The 23,796-nt window shown below is 35.2% G+C and overlaps 1 protein-coding gene and 1 pseudogene across 1 annotated transcript in view; one reads left to right on the top strand and one right to left on the bottom strand.

The window, feature by feature from the left end:
* SYCP1 (synaptonemal complex protein 1) overlaps positions 1-23,796 on the top strand; it is a 142,142-nt gene that overhangs the window by 16,779 nt on the left and 101,567 nt on the right. Inside the window, exons 9-12 of the mRNA XM_045081874.1 lie at positions 8,981-9,039; positions 10,281-10,350; positions 12,230-12,303; positions 16,205-16,313. Of these exons, the coding sequence (XP_044937809.1) occupies positions 8,981-9,039; positions 10,281-10,350; positions 12,230-12,303; positions 16,205-16,313 (312 nt within the window). The remainder of the gene's footprint in view (positions 1-8,980; positions 9,040-10,280; positions 10,351-12,229; positions 12,304-16,204; positions 16,314-23,796) is intronic.
* Positions 14,576-15,740, bottom strand: LOC101685472 (annotated as a pseudogene).

Genomic DNA, 23,796 nt, shown 5'->3' with positions numbered 1-23,796 from the left:
GCACAAGCTGGGGGAGCAGGAGGCAGAGGGAGAAGGAGGCCCCCCACTACGCTGGGAACCCAATGCTGGATTGGATCGAAGGATCCTGGGATCATGACCCAAGCCGAAGGCAGACACTTGAGCTACTGAGCCACTCAGGCGTCCCACCAGTTTTTATTTTTATTTCTTTATTTTCTAATATTTTATTTATTTGTGAAGAGAGAGAGAGAGAGCACACTTGTGTGGGTGTGAGCTAGGAGAGGGGCTGAGGCAGAGGCAGAGGGAGAAGCAGACTCTCCGCTGAGCCTGGAACCTGAGGTGGGGCTTGATCTCAGGACCCTGAGACCATGACCGGAGCCAAAGGCAGATGAACCAACTGAGCCACCCAGGTGGCGCTCATTCACCAGTTTTTAAAGTGCCTACTTTGTGTCATGAAATGTTCTGAATGCTGAAGAAAACAGTAGTGAATAATTTCTGCTCTAAATGAGTATGCATCCTCATGGAGGCACAGAGACCATACATAAATAAAATACATGTATGGTGATGATTAACTGCTTAAAGAGAAAGTATTTTGGGATAGGGAAGTATTTTGGGATGAGGAATTATTTTAGTCACCGTAATAAATGAGGGAGTGAGCCATGTAGCTATTTTGGGAAATAGTAAGTGCAAAGTCCCTTAGATGAAAGCCTGTTTGAGCTTTTCAAGTCAGTGAGACTACTGTGCTGTACCTTTTGATATTTCTGCATTGTGTTTATTTCTTAATCTTTTTTCTTGTGCACCATTCAGGAAAATGTCTTTTAATCTGTCTTCTAGTACATCATTTCTCTATTTAGCTATTTCTAGTCTGTTTCTCTCTCTCTCTCTTTTTTTCTAGTCTATTTTTGAATTTGTCAGTTGAGGTCTTATTTTCTGATAATGCATTTTTCTGGTTCTGTAAATACTAGCTGGTTTTTAAAATATCTGCAATGTCACTTTTTTAATTTTTAAATTTAATTATATTTCTAAAGATTTTATTTATTTATTTGAGAGAGGGAGAGAGTGCAAGCACAAGTTGGGGCAGCAGCAGAGGAGAGGGAGAAGCAGACTCCCCACTGAAAAGGGAGCCCAACACGGGATTCAGTCCTACGACTCTGGGATCATGACCTGAGCTGAAGGCAGATACTTAACAAACTGGGCCACCCAGGTGCCCCCGTAATGTCACTTTGTAGACTTTCCAGTTTGTTGCTGAAATTTTAAAAATCAACATATAGTTGGCAGACAAATGTTATGTTAGTTTCAGGTGTATAACATAGTGATTTGATAGGTCTATATATAATGCTATGCTCACCATTAGTGTTCCTTGCTGAAATTTTTAAGTTCATCTTTTTATCTCCATGAACACAGTTAATGTTTTATTAAGATTTTAATAAGGTTTATTTAAGAGGTCTATTTCTGATTGGTTTTATGGATTCTAGAGGTTTGTGTACTTCATTACCTTTGGTTATTTGCTTGAGACCTAGAATGATGTCACATTTTCCTAGTTCTTTTTATGTCAAACAGTTGTGGATTTTATCTTGGAGACTTTGAAATTATTATGTTGTAAGATTCTGGGTCCTTTTAAAATCCCCAGGAGAATATTTATTTTTTAGCAGTCATCTCAGGTTCAGACCACAAAATTTTTTTTTCAGACCATAAATTTTATCTTGCCTTTTGTGGGCTGGGTTCTAATATCAGTTCAGTTTTCAAAGTCTTTGCTATGCTGCTCTGGCTCTGTTTCTTGTATGTGCCACTCAAGATTAGGTCTGGGATATGAATAGTAATTTATGTTAGAGTTCAGTTTTCAAAGATTTAGCTGTATTTGTTTTGGATCTGTCTTGTATATGTATATTCTCCCTTTATCCCATGGGACTTGGGCCAATTCATGCATATAATTAGGTAATCCTCTTTTGGAGCTGTCTCTAAGATTGCCCCCTCATGTTCAACCTTACAGGGACTCACTTCCCCTGTCCTTTTGCTAGAAATATGGAGTTTCTCTTGCGGTTTTTGTTTTGTCCCTGCCGCAGCTCCACTACAAGGGCCATTCTGGACAGGGCTATGAGAGGAATAAAAAAAAAAAAAAATCAGGATTTCCTTTTACTGCTCACGTTTCCTGTTAGTTTTGTTTGGGCCTTATACTTTAGCTAATACTAGGAGGGGAGATGGAAAAATATTAAACAGGAAACTTACCTTCACATGAGTCACTTCAAGATTTTACTTTTTTTCCCCTAATCTACCTGCCTTTGCTTTCTTTTCAGAGTCGTGAAGTAGTTGTTTTATGTATTTCATTCAGAGTTTTTAGCTGTAAGTAGTGGGAGAGAAAGGCTATAGTGGGATTACTTTGTCTTGACTCTCACTGGAATTTCGCTTAGTGTTTTTGAATTATACTCCTCAATCTATTCTTGGCCTGATGATTCATCATTATCTTTTTAGATCTTTGATTCTTTTAAAAAATAAAAAAATTGTCCAGATTTTTGTCTTCAGCAGGATGGTTGGTCTGAATTACTTAGCCATTACCAGAAAAGAGTCCTTGATGCTTTTCTAAAATATAGATCAAATCATGTCACTGTCTAATTCTTTTAATGGCTTTCCATAATTTTATGGATAGCATGGTATTTGCTACTTCCCTCCACCTTGCCAAATGTTCCACCACATGCCTCACATACACAGGCTCATGGAGAACTGCTTGTTACTCCCTAAACAGATTATGCGTCTGAGATTTTGCATATTTTTTTAATTGGCTGATCCTCTTTATTCATCTCATTACCTTTATTTGTCCTTCAAAATTCAGAATAAATATTGCTACTTGAGAAGTATTCCCTAATTTTGCAGTCTGATTTAAATGCTTCTTCTTTTACTTAGTACCCTTAGTGTACCTTTACCATGTATTTATGAATTCCTTCAGCAAATATTTATGGAGTGCCTAGTGCATGCTAGACCTCTCCTGCAGCTTAAGTGCAGAGGATAATATCTTGATTCAGGATAGTCAACATTTTAGACAATGTCTTTCATGATAGTAGGCAATAAATTAATGAGTTAATGAATAAATCTGTTCTTAGATGTACCTATAAAAACGCTTTTGTTTTAGTGTATTTTTTGGTGATTGTTTTAAAAAATCCTTTGAGTGCTATCCTGTACACAATATAAAATTATTTTTAATTCTTCAGCCTGCCATTTGAAGTACTGTATAAACTTTTTTTGTAGACTTTGTAACCTAAATTAGTTGGTGTTGGGAAGGACTTAAAAGCTTTTGTAATCTACTTACATTTCCATTGATTTACTTTCTTTTGTAGCATGTCTGACCAAGAGGTAGTCTTCTTTATGTTTGAGTATATTCAGTGATGGAATCTCACTAACCTCAAGCTTGTCATTTAAGGATAGTCCTTATTTTTATATTGAGCTGAAGTCTCTACAGAGTTTCTCCTATTTTATTGTAATTCTCCATAGACCATATGGAAAATCTAGGCCACTTTTTTATGTGCTATCTCTTTAGATTTTTAAAGCTGGCTTCTTGTCCTTTTTGAATCTTGTCTTCTTTAGCCTAGACATTTCAAGATTCTTCAGTACTTTTGTTATTTTTGCTGATCTGTTGAACATCTTTGTTATGGAGTCCAGATCTGTATGAATTCCTCATATCGGAGAGATCGTATAATTGTCTTTCTCTGATTGACTTATTTTGCTCATCCTAATACCCTCTAGTTCCATCTATGTCATTGGAAATGGCAAGATTTCGTTTCTTTTGATGGCTGCATAGTATTCCATTGTGTGTATGTGTGTGTGTGTGTGTGTGTGTATACCACCTCTTTATCCATTCCTCTGTTGATGGACATCTAGGTTCTTTCCATAGTTTGGCTATTGTGGACATTGCTGCTATAAACATTCAGGTGCACATGCCCCTTTGCATCACTACATTTATATTTTTAAGGTAAATACCCAGTAGGGCAACTGCTGGGTCATAGGGTAGCTCTGTTTTCAACTTTCTGAGGAATCTCCATGCTATTTTCCAGAGTGGCTACACCAGCATGCATTCCCACCCACAGTGTAGGAGGGTTCCCCTTTCTCTGCATCCTTGCCAGCATCTGTGTTTCCTGACTCATTAATTTTAGCCGTACTGACTGGCAGGAGGTGGTATCTCATTGTGGTTTTGATTTGTATATCCCTGATGCTGAGTGATGTGGAGAAATTTTTCATGTGTCTATTAGCCATTTGGAGGTCTTCTTTGCAGAAATGTTTCATGTCTTCTGCCCATTTCTTCTTTTTTTTCCTGCCCATTTCTTGATTGGTTTATTTTGTTGTTTGTGTATTGAGTTTGATAAGTTCGTTATAGACTTTGGATACTAGCCCTTTATCTGGTATGTCATTTGCAAATATCTTCTCCCATTCTGTCAGCTGTCTTGGCTTTGTTGATTGTTTCCTTTGCTGTGCAAAAGCTTTTGATCTTGATGAAATCCCAATAGTTCATTTTTGCCCTTGCTTCCCTTGCCTTTGGCTATGTTTTGAGGAAGAAGTTGCTGCGGCTGAGATTGAAGAGGTTGCTACCTGTGTTCTTCTTAAGGATTTTGATGGGATTCCTGTCTCACATTGAGGTCTTTCATCCATTTTGAGTCTATTTTTGTGTGTGGTGTAAGGAAATGGTCCATTTCATTCTTCTGCATGTGGCTGTCCAATTTTCCCAGCACAATTTGTTGAGGAGACCATCTTTTTTTCATTGGACAGTCTTTCCTGTTTTGTCGAAGATTAGTTGACCATAGAGTTGAGAGTCTATTTCTGGGCTCTCTATTCGGTTCCATCAATCTAGGTGTCTGTTTTTGTTCCAGTACCATATGGTCTTGATGGTTACAGCTTTGTAATAGAGCTTGAAGTCTTGAATTGTGATGCCACCAACTTTGGGTTTCTTTTTCAACATTCCTCTGGCTACTCAGGGTCTTTTCTGGTTCCATATAAATTTTAGGATTATTTGTTCCATTTCTTTGAAAAAATTGATGGTATTTTGATAAGGATTGCATTAAATATATAGATTGCTTTAGGTAGCATAGACAGTTTCACAGTACTTGTTTTTCAATCTGTGAGCATGGAACGTTTTTCTATTTCTTTGTGTCTCCCTCAGTTTCTTTACTAAGTACTTTATAGTTTTCTGGGTAAAGATTCTTTGTGTCTTTGGTTAGGTTTATTCCTAGGGATCTTATGGTTTGGGAAGGAATTGTAAATGGGATCAACTCCTTAACTTCTCTTTCTTCTGTCTTGATGTTGGTGTATAGAAATGCAACTGGTTTCTGTGCATTGATTTTTGTATCCTGACACTGTACTGAATTCCTGTATTGAGTTCTAGCAATTTTGGAGTGGAGCTTTTAGGTTTTCCACATAAAGTATCATATCATCTGCAAAGAGTGAGATTGCCAATTCAGATGCCTTTTATGTCTTTTGTTGTCTGATTGATGAGGCTAGGACTTCTAGTACTATGTTGAATAGCAGTGGTGCTAATGGACATCCTGTGGTGTTCCTGACCCTAGGGGAGAAGCTCTCATTTTTTCCCCATTGAGAATGATATTTGCTGTGGGTTTTTCATAGATGCTTTGAGGATATTGAGGTATGGACCCTCTATCCCTACATTTTGATGAGTTTTGATCAAGAAAGGATGCTATATTTTGTCAAATACTTTTTCAGCATCTATTGAGAGTATCATATGGTTCTTGTTCTTTTTTTTTTTTTTTAAATCAAAGTATTGTATCACATTGATTGATTTGAGGATGTTGAACCAAACTTGCATCCCAGGACTAAATCCCACTTGTTGTGGAGAATAATCCTTTTAATGGACTGTTGGATCCTATTGACTAGTATCTTGGTGAGAATTTTGCCTCTTTGTTCATCAAGGATATTGGTTTGTAATTCTACTTTTTGGTGGGGTCTTTGATTTTGGTATCAACATGATGCTGGCCTCATAAAATGAGTTTGGAAGTTTTCCTTCCATTTCTATTTTTTGGAACAGTTTCAGGAGAATAAAGAATAAAACATTCTTTAAATGTTTTGTAGAATTCCCTTGGGAAGCCATGTGGTCCTGGGTTCTTGTTGGGAGATTTTTGATGACTCTTTCAATCTCTTTACTGGTTATGGGTCTGTTCAGGTTTTCTCTATCTTTCTGGTTCAGTTTTGGTAGTTTATAGGTCTCCAGGAATGCATCAATTTCTTCCAGATTGTTAGATTTGCTGGCATACAGTTGCTTATAATATGTTCTTAAAATTGTATTTCTTTGGTGTTGGTTGTGATCTCTTATCTTTCTTTCATGATTTTTAAAATTTGGGTCCTTTCTCTTTAGAAGAAACTTAATAAATTTGAGAATTTTTCCCCTTCTCCTGGGATTGTATCTAAATTTGTGGGTTCCTATATAATACCATGTAGTAGAGAAGGACATTTGTTTTTCACTCATCTTCCATTGAAGTTTTCATTGTTTCAATTAGTATTCAGTAACTGGTGCACTTAGGTTGTTTCTGAGTTTTCCCTCATTTCTGTTCTTGGGGGCCCATTCAGGTCTGCTGATTCTCAGTTCTTTATCACACTATGCTCAGCTACACAGAGTATTGGGACAAGGGAAATTGAAATGATCCAAGGCCCTATCTGTCTAGATATATTTTACAGTCATTTATTCTCAGGTTTTTTTCATCTTCCTAGAGCCCTGCTGAAGACAAAAAACCAAAAACAAATGAACAATAACAACAACAGCAAAAAACAGCACAGTCTCATTCTGCCCTTGGTTTGCCCAAACTATGGGGTTTTCATGGTCCTCAACCCTGAGGCTTGGTCTGATGAGTGTAGAGGGCTCTAGAACCTCTTTTTAAGTGTCTCCCAGAACCTAATAAGCTCTCTTAGCATCCCCTTTTATTTTTAAAAAAGATTTATTTATTTATTAGAGAGAATGAGAGTGCGCATGAGTAGGAGGGGCAGAGGAAGAGAGAATCTCAAGCAGACTCTAAGTTTGGAGGCCGACTTGGGGCTTGATTCCAGTACCCTGAGCTTGTGACCTGAGCTGAAACCAAGTCAGATGCTTAACCAGCTGCAGCACTACCCAGGCACCTTAGCTTCCCCTTTTAAAGGCCTCTTCCCACAAATTAGTAAATATTTCTTTGGTGTAGACATTAAGAACATTCGTTCTGACTCATATATTTAAAAAAATCTATAGTTTATGTTCTGAATCCTTCCTCTAACCCCCAACATTGTTCTTTTGAAACCCAAAGATTTTTTTTTCTTTGTTTTTTGTAAAAATCATCTCTTCTTTAAGGCAGCAAGTGCTGAAAGATCTAGTTGCCTGGACTGGGACAAAACAAATAAAATAAATGGGGAGGGGGAAGTCTGGAGGCGAGGAGGAGAGGGAGGGAAGGTGGTAGGGAGAAGGTAGTGAGGTAGGGGGTGGGGAGATAGGTAAATAGATCAAAGGATAGATAAATATCAAGAAGAAAAATGAAAAATGTAGGGTTATATTTTTACAGTACTACACATCACCACACTGAAACACTCAGCTATCAGAGGCCCTTTGTGCTACCCGTAGGACCTTGCTTCTGACAACTGTAAAGTATGTCTATACCCATTTATTTTCTTTTCTGTAGTTCTACTTATCCAATTTCCAGGACTTTCCTATTAGAAAAATGGCTGGAGGGTATTTTAAAAGTACTGATGCTATTAGCAATGGGAAGATGGGAAGATGGGAGATGTTGGCAATAGAATGCAGTTCTTTGGCACAAATAGTTTCTGAGGAATAGAGATGTGTTGCAAAATGTGTTAGGTAATGAATGGAACAAAATAGAGGGAGAAGTATGAACTATCTTTTTGTTCAAATGCTGATATGTTCTGCATTTATTTTCTTAAATTTCTAGCCCTTTAATATTCAGATAAAAATGGTTCAGTTCCTGTTTCATATGCTATAAGTTCAGAGTGCTCTCCATTATTTTTGAGAGGTTTAGATACCTATATTCTTCTGAAGTTAGCTCATGTACCCTCTTTTTGGTTATTTGGCTTCTCATTTACAGTTGAATCTATCATAACTGCTCTGTTCTTCTTTATGGCTTGTTATTGAGAATGTGGGACTAGTACCCTCTTTAAATTTAATGTGCTTTGGGGGGCCTGGGTGGCTCAGTCAGTTGAGCATCCAACTCTTGATTTCAGCTCAGGTCTTGATCTCTTAGGCTCTGCATTAGGCACAGAGCCTACTTTAAAAAAAAAAAGTAAATTTAACCTGAATTATGTGATGCTGGCTTCATTTGGAGAAATAATATAGGAACAACCACATTGTCTGTTACTGTCATGTGCTTTAATTCTAGGATAGAAAAGAGGGAATTTATTGTATAGATTATAGCTAGAGGGAATCATTGCTCAGGTTAAAAACCAGAAAAATAAAAATGTTGTAAAGGATTTATAGAGGATTTCTCTTTGGGTCATACCTATTCTTAACCTTGTTCTTTGGGTCTTGAAGTTTATCTTCCTTTCTGCTTCCTCAGAGGTAGAGCAAGAGATCAGAAGAGTAGGCTTCGCTTTTCATGTGTACCCTATGAGTCATAAATATACAAAGGAAAATACACTTGGGCAAATAATTGTTAAATCCCCACTCAATGTAAAGGCTAAAACTGTAAATCTATTTTACAAAGTTTGAATAAATTCATAGATAGTAGTTCTATAAAACATTAGAGCTTTTGAGTTTGAAGTACAATCATGTCTCACTGTGTCTTACTGTGAAACTACTATGAAGCAGCTTATTTTAAAAATTTATTGTTGAAGTATAGTTGAGATATAGTGGTATATTAGTTTCAGATGTATAGCAGAGTAATTCAACAATTCTATACATTTGATGCTACTTTAAGAGACTCAGGATATACTAATACCCTTCATTAACACAGAATTTTAAGTATTTTAATGTTTTCCTGAGGCATTTTGAGTATTATCTTGATGGCATTATAATCACTTTAAAATTTAAATCTGAAATATTTTTTATTAATAATAGATGAAAACGAACGAGAAGAAACTAGGCAAGTATATGTGGATCTAAATAATAATATTGAGGTAAGTGTTAGTAAAAAGTTAAATATTTTAAACAGAGGCATTTCTTTTTTAAAATTTGAATGCAATTAGCCAACATATAGTACATCATTAGTTTCACAAGCAGTGTTTAACAATCCATTGGTTGTGTATAATAGAGTCATTTCTAAGCAGAGTAGAGTGATAACTCTTCTTGATAAAGGGATTATTATTTATTTGTTGTCATATGATTATATCCAGTAAGATTCTTAAGGTTCTATACTAGGAGTGTTAATGTTTTGTTATTTAGTAGCTTTTGAATTTACATGTTAGTGACACCAATTTATCAAGTATTAACTCTTTGTCAGAGACTAGCATATTTTGACACATACACATTAATTTGGAACATAGAAAATACCTGGTTCCTGCTTACCTCTCTTATTCCATCATCTTTGTTTTCCATTTTGCTTCTCTGCTATAGTTGTTCTTTTTATGTTTCTGAAACTTTCTAGGCTCTTTCTGATCTTGGTTCTTTGATTTTGTTCCGTTTAGCACTTTTGTGTCAAGGTTTAAAGCAAATTCTTTTTAAAAAATCTCCTTTACTACTTTATCTAAAATACCTTTCCATTCAATTATTTTCTGTCTCCTCACCTCGTTTAGTTTTTCTGAAGAGCACTTGAAACTACATGACATTTATTTGATATACATGTATATGAATAAGTATTCTTTCTTACCCTGGAATGTTAGTTCCAGTAGGGTAAGGACTTTGTCTTAATCTCAAGTGTCTAAATCAGTGGTTGGCACATAATAGATAAGCAGTAACTATTGAACAAATAAATGAATTCATACAATTTTGCAAATCAAGATTTGTTGAATACTGAATGAACTCATGCTGCCAGATGATGAAAGTGTAATTTGAACTCTACTGGGGAGGGACCTTAGAGAGGTTACACTTTAGTGGAGGAAGACAGAAATTAAATAAGTAAGCAAAAAAATAAAATTACAGATTCTATTAAGAGCTATTAAGTAAATAACTAGAATACCAACAATCATTTTGCTTTTGTTTGATATTATATAATTTAAGCTTCTGGGAAGCAAATATAATAGGCAGTGAGTGGGTTTTTAGTAAATATTTAATTATTACAAGTTATAGGGATTTCATTATTCAAAGTTGAATCATTTTAAATTTAATGATCCTGAGACAAATTTATTAATATTTTCATAGTTGGAAGAACCTATTTAAAAAATATAAGTATGATTCTTAAAAGTTAAACTTTATGTTTCAGAAAATGATAATAGCTTTTGAGGAACTTCGTGTGCAAGCTGAGAATTCCAGACTGGAAATGCATTTTAAATGTATGGATCTTATTTAATTTTCATATTACTCTACTTATGTTTATGTTTTATTAGATTCTTTAAAAAAATTTATATTATCTTTTATTTTTTTAATTAACATATAATGTATTATTTGTTTCAGGGGTACAGGTCTGTGATTTCAACAGTCTTACTCATTTCACAGCACTCACCATACCAAAGACCTTCCTCAATGTCCATCACCCATCCATCCCATTCCTCCAATCCCCCTTCCCTCCAGCAACCCTCAGTTTGTTTCCTGAGATTAAGAGTTTCTTGTGATTTGTCTCCCTCTCTGATTTCATCTTGTTTTGTTTTTCCCTCCCTTCCCCTGTGATCCTTTGTCTTATTTCTCAGTCCTCATATCAGTGAGATCATAATGATAATTGACTTTCTCTGATTGACTTATTTCACTTAGCATAATACCCTCTAGTTCCATCCATGTCATCACAAATGACAAGATTGGTTTTTTTGATGGCTGCATAGTATTCCACTGTGTGTGTGTGTGTGTGTGTGTGTGTGTATGCCACATCTTTATCCATTCATCTGTTGATGGAGATTTATTAGATTCTTTTAATGTTTTCACAGCTTCAGTTTGATGCCCCAACTCTTTCAAATTTTGTATTCTTTGTGAATTTTGTATTCTTTGTGGTTTTGTAAGCCCCTCAAAATCTTGTGGAATGTAGAAAGTAATTGATACATATTGAAAATAGCCTTTTGGCTTCAAAGCTACATTTTCCCTGAAACTAAACTTACTATGATTTGTACTTTATTTTTTAGAAGTGTGATTTGGTCTTATTTTTACTTTTTTTTTTGGTAAAGTTTCATGTCTAAGTTGACACTTTAACGACATGGGTTTGAACAGTGCAGGCCCACTTATATTTGGATTTTTTTTTAATAAATCACAGTACTGTAAATGTATTTTCTTTATGATTTTCTTAATATTTTTTTTTTCTGGGGCTCCTGGGTGACTCAGTGGGTTAAAGCCTCTGCCTTTGGCTCAGGTCATGATCCCAGGATCCTGGGATCAAGCCCCACATCAGGCTCTCTGCTTGGCAGGGAGCCTGCTTCCCTTCCTCTCTCTCTGCCTGCCTCTCTGCCTACTTGTGATCTCTGTCTGTCAATAAATCAATAAAAATCTTACAAAAAACTTTCTTATTTCTAACTTTATTGTAAGATTATAGCTTATAATATGTATGATGTTCAAAATGTGTGTTAAGCAACTTTATGTTACAGGTAAGACTTCTGGTTAACAGTAGGCTATTAGTTTAGTTTTTGGGGAGTCAAAAGTTGCATGTGAATTTTCAGCTATGGTAGTGGTCAGCACCCCTAATGTTTAAGGGCCAACTATATATATACATTTAAAATGCGTTGTTTCAGATTAGCGTGTTATAAAGAATAAACTCTTACATATGTACTATTGTAAAAAGTATAGAATTTTATTCTACTTTGATGTTTTAAAAATTCACTACTTTACTCAAAAGAAAGTTAGTAGCAAGAAAATAGCAGTTAAGCTTGTTAGAAACCTTTGAGGCTTAGTATCTAGATAAATAAAGAGGTGAAATAAAATACCAGAAGCTTTAAATTTTGTTGTTATCTAATTATATTAAATTATTAAAGTATAGCTGCTTTATTTATTTATTTTTTTAATATAATTTTTTATTTTTTATAAACATATATTTTTATCCCCAGGGGTACAGGTCTGTGAATCACCAGGTTTACACACTTCACAGCACTCACCAAAGCACATACCCTCCCCAATGTCTATAATACCACCCCCTTCTCCCAACCCCCTCCCCCCAACAACCCTCAGTTTGTTTTGTGAGATTGAGTCACTTATGGTTTGTCTCCCTCCCAATCCCATCTTCTTTCATTTTTAAAGTGAAAGAAGATTATGAAAAAATCCAGCACCTTGAAGAGGAATACAAGAAGGAAGTAAATGACAAGGAAAAACAGGTATTTTTAAAAAATCAGCTTTGTATTTTTTATATTTACTAACTCATAAAATACTTAAAATTTCAAAAGAAGTCTACTTGCTGACTGCATGATAAATTTCTATAAGAGAATTTTAGTATTCTACATATCAAACATACAGCCTTTTGCCTAGCAGAATTAATTTCCACTGATTCAAACAGGCATGCACTGAATACCAGCATTTAAAAAAAATCAGTGAATTTTCTACAGTATTTAAATAGGTCATTGTTACAAAAATAATTAACTTTTGTTCAGATAAAAACCTTATAAACTGTAAAGATGATGATCATTGACCACTTAATCCACACTTTGCAGTCTATTTTGAAATGCACTTACTATTCATGACACCATTGATGGGGAACTAAAATGTTCTTTCACTTCTATTTGTCATATAGTTTAAAATTGGAAAATAATGAGTCTATGTTCTTTGTTATTCACAAGAATACCAGGTTTTTACTGTGACAAATTTATCAGCTTGAAGTTCGGTGCTTTCCAATGGAAAATGATTCATAGAAAGGAATCCTCTTCTTCTTTCCTACCTATTTTTTCAGAGTTTTTCTTCTTTGATTTGGCACAGGATACTGTGTAATGATAGATAACAAGATTGTCTACTTAAAAAGTTAATTCAAAGTACAGAGAAGATAGAGTTTTCTTCAAGTTTGGTTAAATTTATATGTTACGTTTGGATCTTTTGAATGAGTTAACATTTTTCTATATTTTAGCTGAAATTTTAAACTAGTTTCTGAAAGAAGGTGTTTTTAAAAGTTAAAATTGTGTGTATTATAAAGAACACAAAAGTAGAGGGAAGTGCTAAACTTTTTGGGTTCTGGGTGCATGGGCAGATGAAAATAGGGCAGTGAGGTTTTTCTGTCATCTTGAATCTGGAAGTCTTCAGCTTGTCTTTTTGTTTTTTACCTTTTTCTTCACATGGATTCTATATTCTTATTATTTTTAAAAAGATTTTATTTATTTATTTGACAGAGGGAGACACAGAGAGGGAACACAAGCAGGGGGAGTGGGAGAGGATGGCTTCGTGCTGAACAGGGAGCCTGATGCTGGGCTCTGTCCTAGGACCCCGGTATCATGCCCTGAGCTGAAGGAAGATGCTTAACAATTGAGCCACCCAGGTGCCCTTGGACTGTATATTCTAATCATCTGAATATTTTCGCTTCTCTAAATGTGGCATGATCTCTTGATTTTTTTGTCTTACACAAGTTAGAATATTCATTTTTCTGGGTTTGCTTGATTTAATTTCTACTGGACTATCAAGACTCAATTCAGTACTCTGAGAAGGATTAATTTTTTATTACATCCCCTAAGACCGAGGTAATTGTTTTCCTGATTCATATATTTTTGTCCTATAACTAATAATATTCAAGTATAGTTGTTTGTCTCCTGGTCTAGGTTCTGAGGGCTTGTTGTTATTGTTGTTGTTTTATTTAATCTTATGAACATGACTTTTAAAAATAAAATTAAAGCTATTCATCATAATTTGCTATACTATAACATTAAATTAGTTACTTAAGAGCATAAGTTAAATGGTTTAAAGTAAGGCTGTAATATAACTTAAACACTTTCCTGTCTCATACATGCAAATTAACTTCTCCACATTAATGTCTCTCCACTCTAAGTTACCCTTCTCCTAAAGTCACTTCTCTGAAGCTTATCATAGTCCAAAGAGAAGGAAAAAAGTGTAATCAGGACTGATTTATGTATTAAAAAAACAGATGGCACAGAAGAAGGGAATGCAGTTCTACAAGTGCAGACCATCTTCAAGTAACAGTTGAGACCATAGAATAAATGCAGAGGCATCATGATGAATCCCACTTAACTACAGACCAACACTTCTCTACAAATTACGTTCTTTGATTGTCAATTAAATACAAATTTTAACTTCATAGCTCAGCAATTAAGGGTCATATACTGAAGTCAATACACACACCTAACATTTCAGTTTGAGCTGTTTCAATATATATAGAGCTGAAGTCTGTTACAAGGTATGGCCTAACAAATGTTAATGAGAATTTTTTAAAAAATAGTTTTTACAAGTATTAAATTTTCTTGCACATTGAAGTCCTCATATACAGGGCAAAGTCAGAACTTTTATATTTGAATTTATTCTTCATTTAACTTTTAAAACACTACTATGGTTGAATATTAAAACAAAAGCAATAGCAGTAGTGAGCTATGATTATACTCCATCACTCATTCACTACAGCATGTAAAATGCCAGCAGTGTTATTCACTGGCCCCATTAAGAGGTCTGATACTGAACACCACCCCTATGATGATGTTCACCATCCTCCTATGCATCCCCATTGTAATGGCACTGTCTCTCCTGATTTGGATCTAAGTCCAGCAGTTCTACCTAGTCCGTTTCATCAGTCTCTTCTACTTCCTTCTTCTCAAGTAGGAGTTTTTCCAGCAAAGAGAGAAGGCATTCTCAGGAAAGTTTACCTTAAATTTGATGATTAGGCAACTCTTCTCATATGGTCTATGATAAATTGGCATGCCTTCATTTAGCACACACTTGATAGCTCCATACCTGAAAATCTGACCTGGATGAGAGGTGATGATGATGGTTTGGTTGTCAAAAATAGATATTGGCTTTGGAAAGCCACAGGGTGCTTCAATCAGCTATATGCCTGTGCACATGAAAAGGTCTTCTTGCTGAGTAAAGGCAATGTGGTCCTTCTGACCTTAAACAATAATAGTTTCTCCTTGTTGCAGTCCTGGTTCTTGGTGTCCTTCACCATGGAATGTTATCTTGCCATCTTTCAAATCTTTGTCAGTATGAACTTCTAGAATCTTTCTCAAACTATCTTCCTTCCATTGCAGCTTTCACATCTGTCTTTAGGACTGATCTGTTACCCATGGCCCTTGCACTCCATGCATACAAATTGAATTTGCTGAACCATTCCAGGTCCTATGTGATAAATTGTTATTATTATTTGCTTTCCAGTACCTCCACAATTGGGACAACGTTCTACTCTTTTCTTACCACCTCAGTCTTCACATTTGTTACAAATCACATTCTTTTGCAGAGCTAGTTTTCTTGTTGCACCATTATGTAAATCTAAGATTACTGAGAGCGGATGTACAACATTTTTACCTCTTCTTTCTCTCTGCAGTCTTCCTCCTCCTCCAAAAATCATATCAAAGATGTCCATGGGGAAGCCAAAACCACCACCAGCTCCACCTTCTTTAACTGTATGCTCTCCTCCTTTGTCATATACTTCCCTTTTCTTTGCATCAGAGAGTTCTTCATAAGCTTGAGAAATCTGTTTAAACTTTTCCCCTTCCTTTAGATTCTTCTCAGGATGGTACTTCAAGACCAGTTTCCTGTAAGCCTTTTTTAGTTCTTGGTTGGCATTGGGTTTGACCCCCAAACCATCATAGTAAGTTGTTTCTGTCACCATTTTCTAAAGCTAGTGAGCATGTTGAGGTCAGTGTGGAGGAGCGGGAAGGAGTGCATTGGTGGGCAGAGCTCAGGCAGCTGCTGCTCCTCCACTTCCCACCTAATGTTCTGGAACATTCCCTAGGCTCTGTTTTTCTTTAAGTTCCCTCATCTCTGTATATTCAATACTTTGGTTTGTGGAACAGAGGAGGTGCTCCATAATATTTATGGAATAAATGAAAAAATAAATTTTATTATATATCTTCTAAGTTCTAACTTAAAATGAACCTTATAATATTGGGTAGATCATATTAGTTTAAACATTTTTTGAATGAACATTGTGCAAGAATATACTAAATGCCCTTGCACAATTAGCTAAAAAGCACAGAAACAAGTACATAAAATAATCATAGGTGGTGGTAATTGCTAAGGTGTCATGTGTAATTTTTCATATCTCTAATGTATTACTTATATATTTCATTTTAGGTATCACTGCTATTGCTCCAAAATACTGAGAAAGAAAATAAAATGAAAGATTTAATATTTCTGCTAGAGGAATCCAGAGATAAAGTTAATCAATTAGAGGAAAAGACAAGTAAGAATTTACATAAGAAAATATAATAATGAGTCTTATGTATTACCCTTATTATATTTAAAATTTTGGCTTTCATTGTAGTTTTGTTGTAATGTTTTCCAGTGCTGTAATTCTCAACTTGGTTTGGATCAGTTGGAGAAGGGGTGTAATAGAGTCACTTAGGGAACTTTTTCATTGTACATGTGCTCTTCTTTTCACTTTTCCATATTCCCCGCTTCTTTAGAATTACAACAAAATACTCCAAGAAAACAAGGATTTGTTTTTCTTTTTGTTTACTGATGCATTCCAGGTGCCTAGAACAGTACATGGCACACAGGACACTCAACTGTTTCATGAATGACTGAATACACTGGAACATTATAGAGTAAGTGAGTGTTCCTGGAGCAAGACATTTGGAAAGGCATTAGGGAAAATTGCTTTTGAACTAAATCTTTGATTAAAGCTTTTCTAGACAGTGAATTGGAAGGGAGAATGTAGGCAGAAGAAATGCCTTGTGCAAGACCTAGAACTGTCAAAGTTTCTATTTGAAACACTGGTTGGTATGTCTTTGTTAGAGAACTCAGTAGGTGAGACTGGAAAAGAATGGATCAAATTATGAAGAATCTTGAATGTCAATTAGGAGTATCTTACTGAAGATTTTTTAAACTTGTTTAAGGCACTTGGAAGGCATAATACACTTATGAAACACTGTGCACCTTTCAGAGCATCATACGGATTTTGTGATATTTGTAACTTTTCTCTTAAAAAATCCTCTTTTGCATATGACAAATAATTATCTAGTTCCTGTGAAACTATGCCTGCTCATTTGATCTTACAATTATTAATATATCCTATGCTCTAGACATCACAAAATGAACTTCCCCTACATTTTCCATTCTTTCTATGTCCCCATCATACTTTCACTACTTCCTCTACGCAGAAGGAGGAGCCTTTTACCTCGAATCCAAATATTTTGCCTGAATTCCAATGAGCTCCTTATTCTTAAGAATGGCTTAACCATTAGTCATCTGTGACTAAGGGTGTCTTGCAGGTAGGGACTGTGTCCATTAAATATCTATGTAACTCAACTCAGTGTCTAGCATATTGCTATGTACCTAGTAGTCAAATAGATATTAGGATGAATGGATATTTAATCTTATCATATAAAACTGGAAGTAATTTACTGGCAGTAAGTAACCAATTCTGTGAGATTCTGCAGACTCATAAGCACTGAAATGTATTCATTTAAGTTACATTTATGTAACATTTAAGTTGTATTCATTTATTATGTCCTATATGTATCTTACTCTTTTTTTCTGTTTCATTTTGGAGATCTATTAACCTGTTTCATAATCCTGCCTTCTTCTGTGTCTAATTTGCTTTTATTTATTTAGTTTTTTGTATTATGTTCAGAGAGCTACTGTTAGTACATAATTAGTTTTTGATGTTGTGTTCAGTGATTCATTAGTTAAGTAAAACACCCAGTGCTCATCACAACATGTGCCCTTCTCAGTACCTATCATCCTGTTACCCACCTCCCCCAACCAGTGAAACCCTCAGATTATTTTCTGGGGTCCCATAGTCTCTCATAGTTCATCTCCCTCTCTGATTTCTCCCCATTTGGATTTCCCTCCCTTCCTCTTTGGTCCCTTGTGCTACTGCTTATGTTCCATATATGAGTGAAACCACATGATAATTGTCTTTCTCTACTTGACTTAACTCACTTAACATAATCCCCTCCTGTTCCATCCATGTTGATGTAAATGGTGGATGTTCATTGTTTCTGATAGCTGAATAATATTCTCTTGTATATATGTACCACATCTTCTTTGTTTAATTTGCTTTTAAACCTACCTACAGAATTCTTTATTTTGGATTAATCATATTTTTTTCCTTCTAAAATAGCCATTTTTTAAATTATTTCAAATTCCAGTTCTCCGCTTAAAGTCTGTCTTGCTGTACATACTGTATGTTTCTATTTTTATTTTTTAATCAAAGTATAATTAATATACAGTATTATATTTCAGATGTACAATGTAATGATTCAGTAATTCTATACAGTATTCAGGGTTCACCATGAGTGCAGTCCCCAAACAAAGTGTGGTCCCCAAACAACGTTACTACAATATAATTGACTATATTTTCTATGCTATTCTTTTTATCTCCATGATTTACTTATTTTATAAATGGAAGTTTGTACTTCTTAATCGCCTTTTTTTTTTTTTAACCCATCTCCCTTCACCCACCTTCTCTCTAGCAGCCATTGAGTTTGTTATCTGTATTTAACAGTCTGTTTTTTGTTTGTTTTGCTTTTTGGATTTCACATATATATATGTGAAATCATATGGTATTTGTCTTTCTGTGTCTCACTCTATTTCATTTAGTATACTACCCTCTAGTTTCATCCATGTTGTCAAACATGGCAAGATCTCATTCTTTTTTATATGGCTGAGTAATATTCCATTATATATATATGTATGTATATGTATGTGTGATATGTGTATATATATATATATATCTCCCATTCCATATCTTGGTTATTGTAAACAATGCTGCAACAAACATAGGGGTACATATATCTTTTTGAATTAGTCTTTTTGTTTTCTTTGAGTATATATCCAGAAGTGGAATTGCTGGATTTTATGGTAATGCTATCTTTAATTTATGATGGAATATCTATACTGTTTTCCACAGTGGTTGCACCAATTTACATTCTTGGCAAAGTGCTTGAGAGTTCCCTTTTCTCCACATCCTTGCCAACACTTGTTATTTGTTGTCTTTTTGATTTTAGCCATTCTCTGACAGGTGTGAGGTAAAACCTTGTTGTGATTTTGATTTGCATTTCCCTGATGATTAGTGATGTTGAGCATCTTTTCAAGTGTCTGTTGGTCATCTGTATGTCTTTTTCAGAAAAATGTGTTTTTAGGTCTTGCATATAAATAAAGATTTTATTTATATGAGATAATGAGTAGGGGGAGGAGGAGCAGATGGGGAGGGAGGAGGAGAGGGAAAGAATCTCAAGCAGACTCCACACTGAGAAGTAAACCCAACTTGGATCTCAATCTCAGGATCCTGAGATCATGACCTGAGCTGAAACTAATAATCAGATGCTTCATTGACTGAGCCACCCATGTGCCCCAGATCTTCTACTCATTATTTAATTGGATATTTTTTTCCATGTTGAGCTGTGTAAGTTCTTTTATACTTTAGATATTAACTCCTTACTGGACATGTCATTGGCAGATATCATCTCCTATTCAATAGGTTGCCTTTTTGTTTTATTGATTGTTTCCTTTGTTGTACAGAACCTTTTTATTTGGGTGTAGTTCCAATAGTTTATTTTTGCTTTTGCTTCCCTTGCCTAAGGAGATATATGCATAAATATGTTGCTGAGATGATGTGGATAGAACTAGAGGGTATTATGCCAAGTGAAATAAGTCAGTCAGAGAAAGACAAGTACCGTATGATTTCATGCATACATGGAATTTAAGAAATAAAACAGATGAACATAGGGGAAGGGAAGGAAAAATAAGATGAAAATTGAGAGGGAAGCAAACCATAAGATGCTGAACTCTAGGAGACAAACTGAGGGTTCCTGGAGGGAAGGGGTGGGATGGGAGAAGGGATGGGCATTGAGGAGATCACTTGATGTATTGAGCACTGGGTGTTATATGCAACTGATGGATCACTAAATTTTACCTTTGAAACTAAGTAAAAAAAAATGTTGCTGAGGACAATGTCCAAGAGGTTACTGCCTGTGTTTTCACTTAGGAAGTTTATGGTTTCAGGACTCACATTTAGGTATTTAATCCATTTGAGTCTATTTCTGTGTTTGGTGTAAGAAAGTTGTCTAATTTCATTCTTTTAAATGTTGCTGTTCAGTTTTCCCAGCACCATTTATTGAAGAGACTTTTTCCCATTATTATATTCTTATCTCCTTTGGTGTAGGTTGATTATATGTGTGTGGGTTTATTTCTGGGCTATTATGTCCCATTGATCTATGTGTCTGTTTTTATGTCAGTACCATACTATTTTGATTACTACAGTTTTGTAGTGTATCTTGAGATCTGGGATTGTGATACCTCCAGCTTTGTTGTTCTTTTTCAAGATTGCTTTGACTCTTCAGGGTCTTTTGTAGTTTCATTCAAATTTTAGAATTGCTTGTTCTGGTTCTGTTAAAAATACTATTGGTATTTTGATAGGGATTACATTGAATATATAGATAGCTTGGGGTAGCATGGATGTTTTAATAATATTAATTATTTTAGTTCAGGAGCATGGAATGTCTTTTGTTGTATCCTCTTCAGTTTCTTTCATCAATGTCTTAGAGTTTTTGGGTACAGGTCTTTCACCTCCTTCTCCTTGGTTATTCTTTGGTATTTTATTCTTTTTGGTGCAATTGTAAATAGGTTTGCTTTCTTAATTCTCTTTCTGCTATTTTTATTATTAGTGTATGGAAATGCAGCAGATTTCTGTATATTTTTTATCCTCTGTCCTTACTGAATTAATATATCCATTCTAGTAGTTTTTTGGTGAAGTCTTCAGGATTTTCTGTCTATGGTATCATGTCATCTGCAAATAGTGAAAGTTTCACTTCTTTCCAACCAATTTGGATGCTTCGTATTTCTTTTTATTGTCTGCTTGCTGTGGTTAGGGCTTCTAGGACTACGTTGAATAAAAGTAGTGAGTGGACATACTTGTCTTGTTTCTGATTTTAGAGGAAACGTTTTCAGGTTTTCACCTTTGAGTATGATGTTTGCTGTGGATTTTTCATATATGGCTTTTATGATGTTGAGATAATGTTCCCTCTAAGCCTACTTTGTTGAGGGTTTTTATCACAAATGGCTTTGTGTACTTTGTCAAATGCTTTTTCTGCATCTACAGAAGTGGTGATACAGTTTTTATCCTTTCTCTTGTTGATGTGGTGTGATCACTTTGATTGATTTGCAAATATTGAACCACCCCTGCATATCAAGAATAAATCCCACTTGATCAATGTGAATGATTTTTTAAATGTATTGTTGGATTTGGTTTGCTAATATTTTGTTGAGGATTTTTACATCTATGTTCATCAGAGATACTGGCTTGCAGTTATCTTTTTTGTGTGTGTGGTGTCTTTATTAGGTTTTATTATCAGGGTAATGCTAATCTCATAGAAAAGATTTGGAAATTTTCCTTTTCTATTTTTTTGGAATGGTTTGAGAATGGGTATTAACTGATCTTTAAATATTTGGCAGATTAACCTGTGAAGCCTGGACTTTTGTTTGTTGGGAGTTTTTTGCTTACTGATTCAGTTTCATTGCTAATATTCAGTATGTTCAAAATTTCTATTTCTTCCTGATTAAGTTTGTGAAGATTTAAAAAAGAAATAATTTATCAGCATCTTTTAGGTTGTCCAATTTGTTGGCATATAATTTTTCATAATATTCTCTTACAATCTATTGTAGTTCCTGGTGTTCGTTGTTATTTCTATTCTTTAATTTCTGGTTTTATTTATTTGAGTCCTCTATTTTTTTTTCTTGGAGTCTGGCCAAAGTTTGTCAATCTCATTTCTTTTTTAAAATAACTAGCTTTGGTTCCATTGACATTTCTAGATATATATTTTTTAAGATTCTGTTTCATTATTTCTGTTTTAGTTTTTATTATATCCTTCTACTGGCTTTGTACTTTCTTTCCAGCTCCTTTAGGTGTTAAGCCTAGGTTGTTTACTTGAGATTTATTTTTTAAAAAATTTATTTATTTTAGAAGGAGAGAATGCAAGTGGGGGTAGGGCAGAGGAGAGGGAAAGAGAGAATCTCAAGCAGACTCTGTGCTAGGAGTAGACCCCAACATTGGGCTCAGGCCCTGAGATCATGACTTGAGCTGAAACCAAGATTTGGACTCTCTTTTGTTTGTTTCTTGAGGTAGGCCAGTTATACCTATAAACTTACCTCATAGAACTGCTTTTGTCCCAGAGATTTTGGACTGTTGTGTGTGTTTTTTTTTTAATTTATCTCAAATTAATCAAAATATAGTACATCATTAGTTTCAGATGTGGAGTTCAGTAATTCATCAGTTGTACAGAACAGCCAGTGCTCATCACATCATAGGCCTTCCTTAATTCCCATCACCCAGTTAGCCCGTCCTCCCACCCACCACCCCTCCAGCAATCCTCAGATTCTTCCTCCTAGTTATGAGTGTCTCATGGTTTGTCTCCTTCTCTGATTTCTTCCCATTCCATTTTTCCCATTCTTCCCTTATGATCCTCTGCACTCTTTCTTATATTCTTCATATGAGTGAAACCATATGATAATTGTCTTTCTCTGATATTTTTCGTGTAGCATAATACCCTCCAGTTCCATCCATGTCACTGTAAATGGTAGTATTTCATCCTTTCTGATGACTTCCTAATATTCCATTGTGTGTATATACCACATCTTCTTTGCACATTGATCCATCCACAGACATCTTGGCTCTCTCCACCATTGCTGCTATAAACATTGGGGTGCAGGTGCTCCTTCAGATCACTATGTTTGTGTCTTTGGGGTAAATACCACTAGTGCAATTTGTGGGTCATAAGGTAGCTCTATTTTTAGCTTCTTGAGGAACCTCCATACTGTTTTCTGGAATGGTGGTACCAGTTTGTATTTCTACCAACAGTGTAAGAGGGTTTCCCTTTCTCCACATACTTGCAAACATTTGTTGTTTCCTGACTTGTTAATTTTAGTCGTTCTGAATGTTGTGAAGTGGTATCTCATTGTGGTTTGAATTTGTATTTCCCTGATTCCAAGTGATGTAGAGTGTTTTTTCATGTGTCTGTTGGCCATTTGTATGTCTTCTTTGGATAAATATCTGTTCTATCTTCTGTCTATTTCTTTATTGGATTGTTTGTTTTTGGGGGGTGTTGAGTTTGATAAGTTCTTTGTAGATCTTAGCTACTAGCCCTTTATAGGATATGTCATTTGAAAATATTTTCTCCCATACGTAGGTTGCCTTTTAGGTTTTTTGATTGTTTCCCTTTTTTAAATTGTGTTGTTAGTCACCAAAAATACATCATTAGTATTTTATCACCATAAAATACATCATTAGTTTTTGATGCAGTGTTCCAAGGTTCACTGTTTATGTACAACACCCAGTGCTCTGTGCAATATGTGCCCTCCTTAATACCCACCACCAGACTCACCCATCCCCCACAAAAATCCTCAGTTTATTTCTCATAGTCTCTCATGGTTCATCTCCCCCTCTGACTTCCCCCAATTTACTTTTCCTTTCCTTCTCCTAATGTCCACCATGTTATTTCTTTTGTTCCCCAAGTAAGTGAAACCGTATGATAGTTGACTTTCTCTTATTTCACTCAGCATAATTTCCTCAGTCCTGTCCATGTTGATACAAAAGTTGGGTATTCATCCTTTCTGATGATTGAGTAATATTTTATTGTATGTATGGACCACATCTTAATTTATCCATTCATCTGTTAAAGTCTTGGATTTTCCACAGTTTGACTATTGTGGACATTGCTGCTATG

The sequence above is a fragment of the Mustela putorius genome, unplaced genomic scaffold (assembly GCF_011764305.1).
Source record: "Mustela putorius furo isolate JIRA1106 unplaced genomic scaffold, ASM1176430v1.1 tig00000585_pilon_pilon_pilon, whole genome shotgun sequence".
Taxonomy (NCBI): domain Eukaryota; kingdom Metazoa; phylum Chordata; class Mammalia; order Carnivora; family Mustelidae; genus Mustela; species Mustela putorius.
The sequence above is the reverse complement of the archived record's forward strand: the minus strand, read 5'-3'. Positions and strand labels throughout refer to the sequence as shown.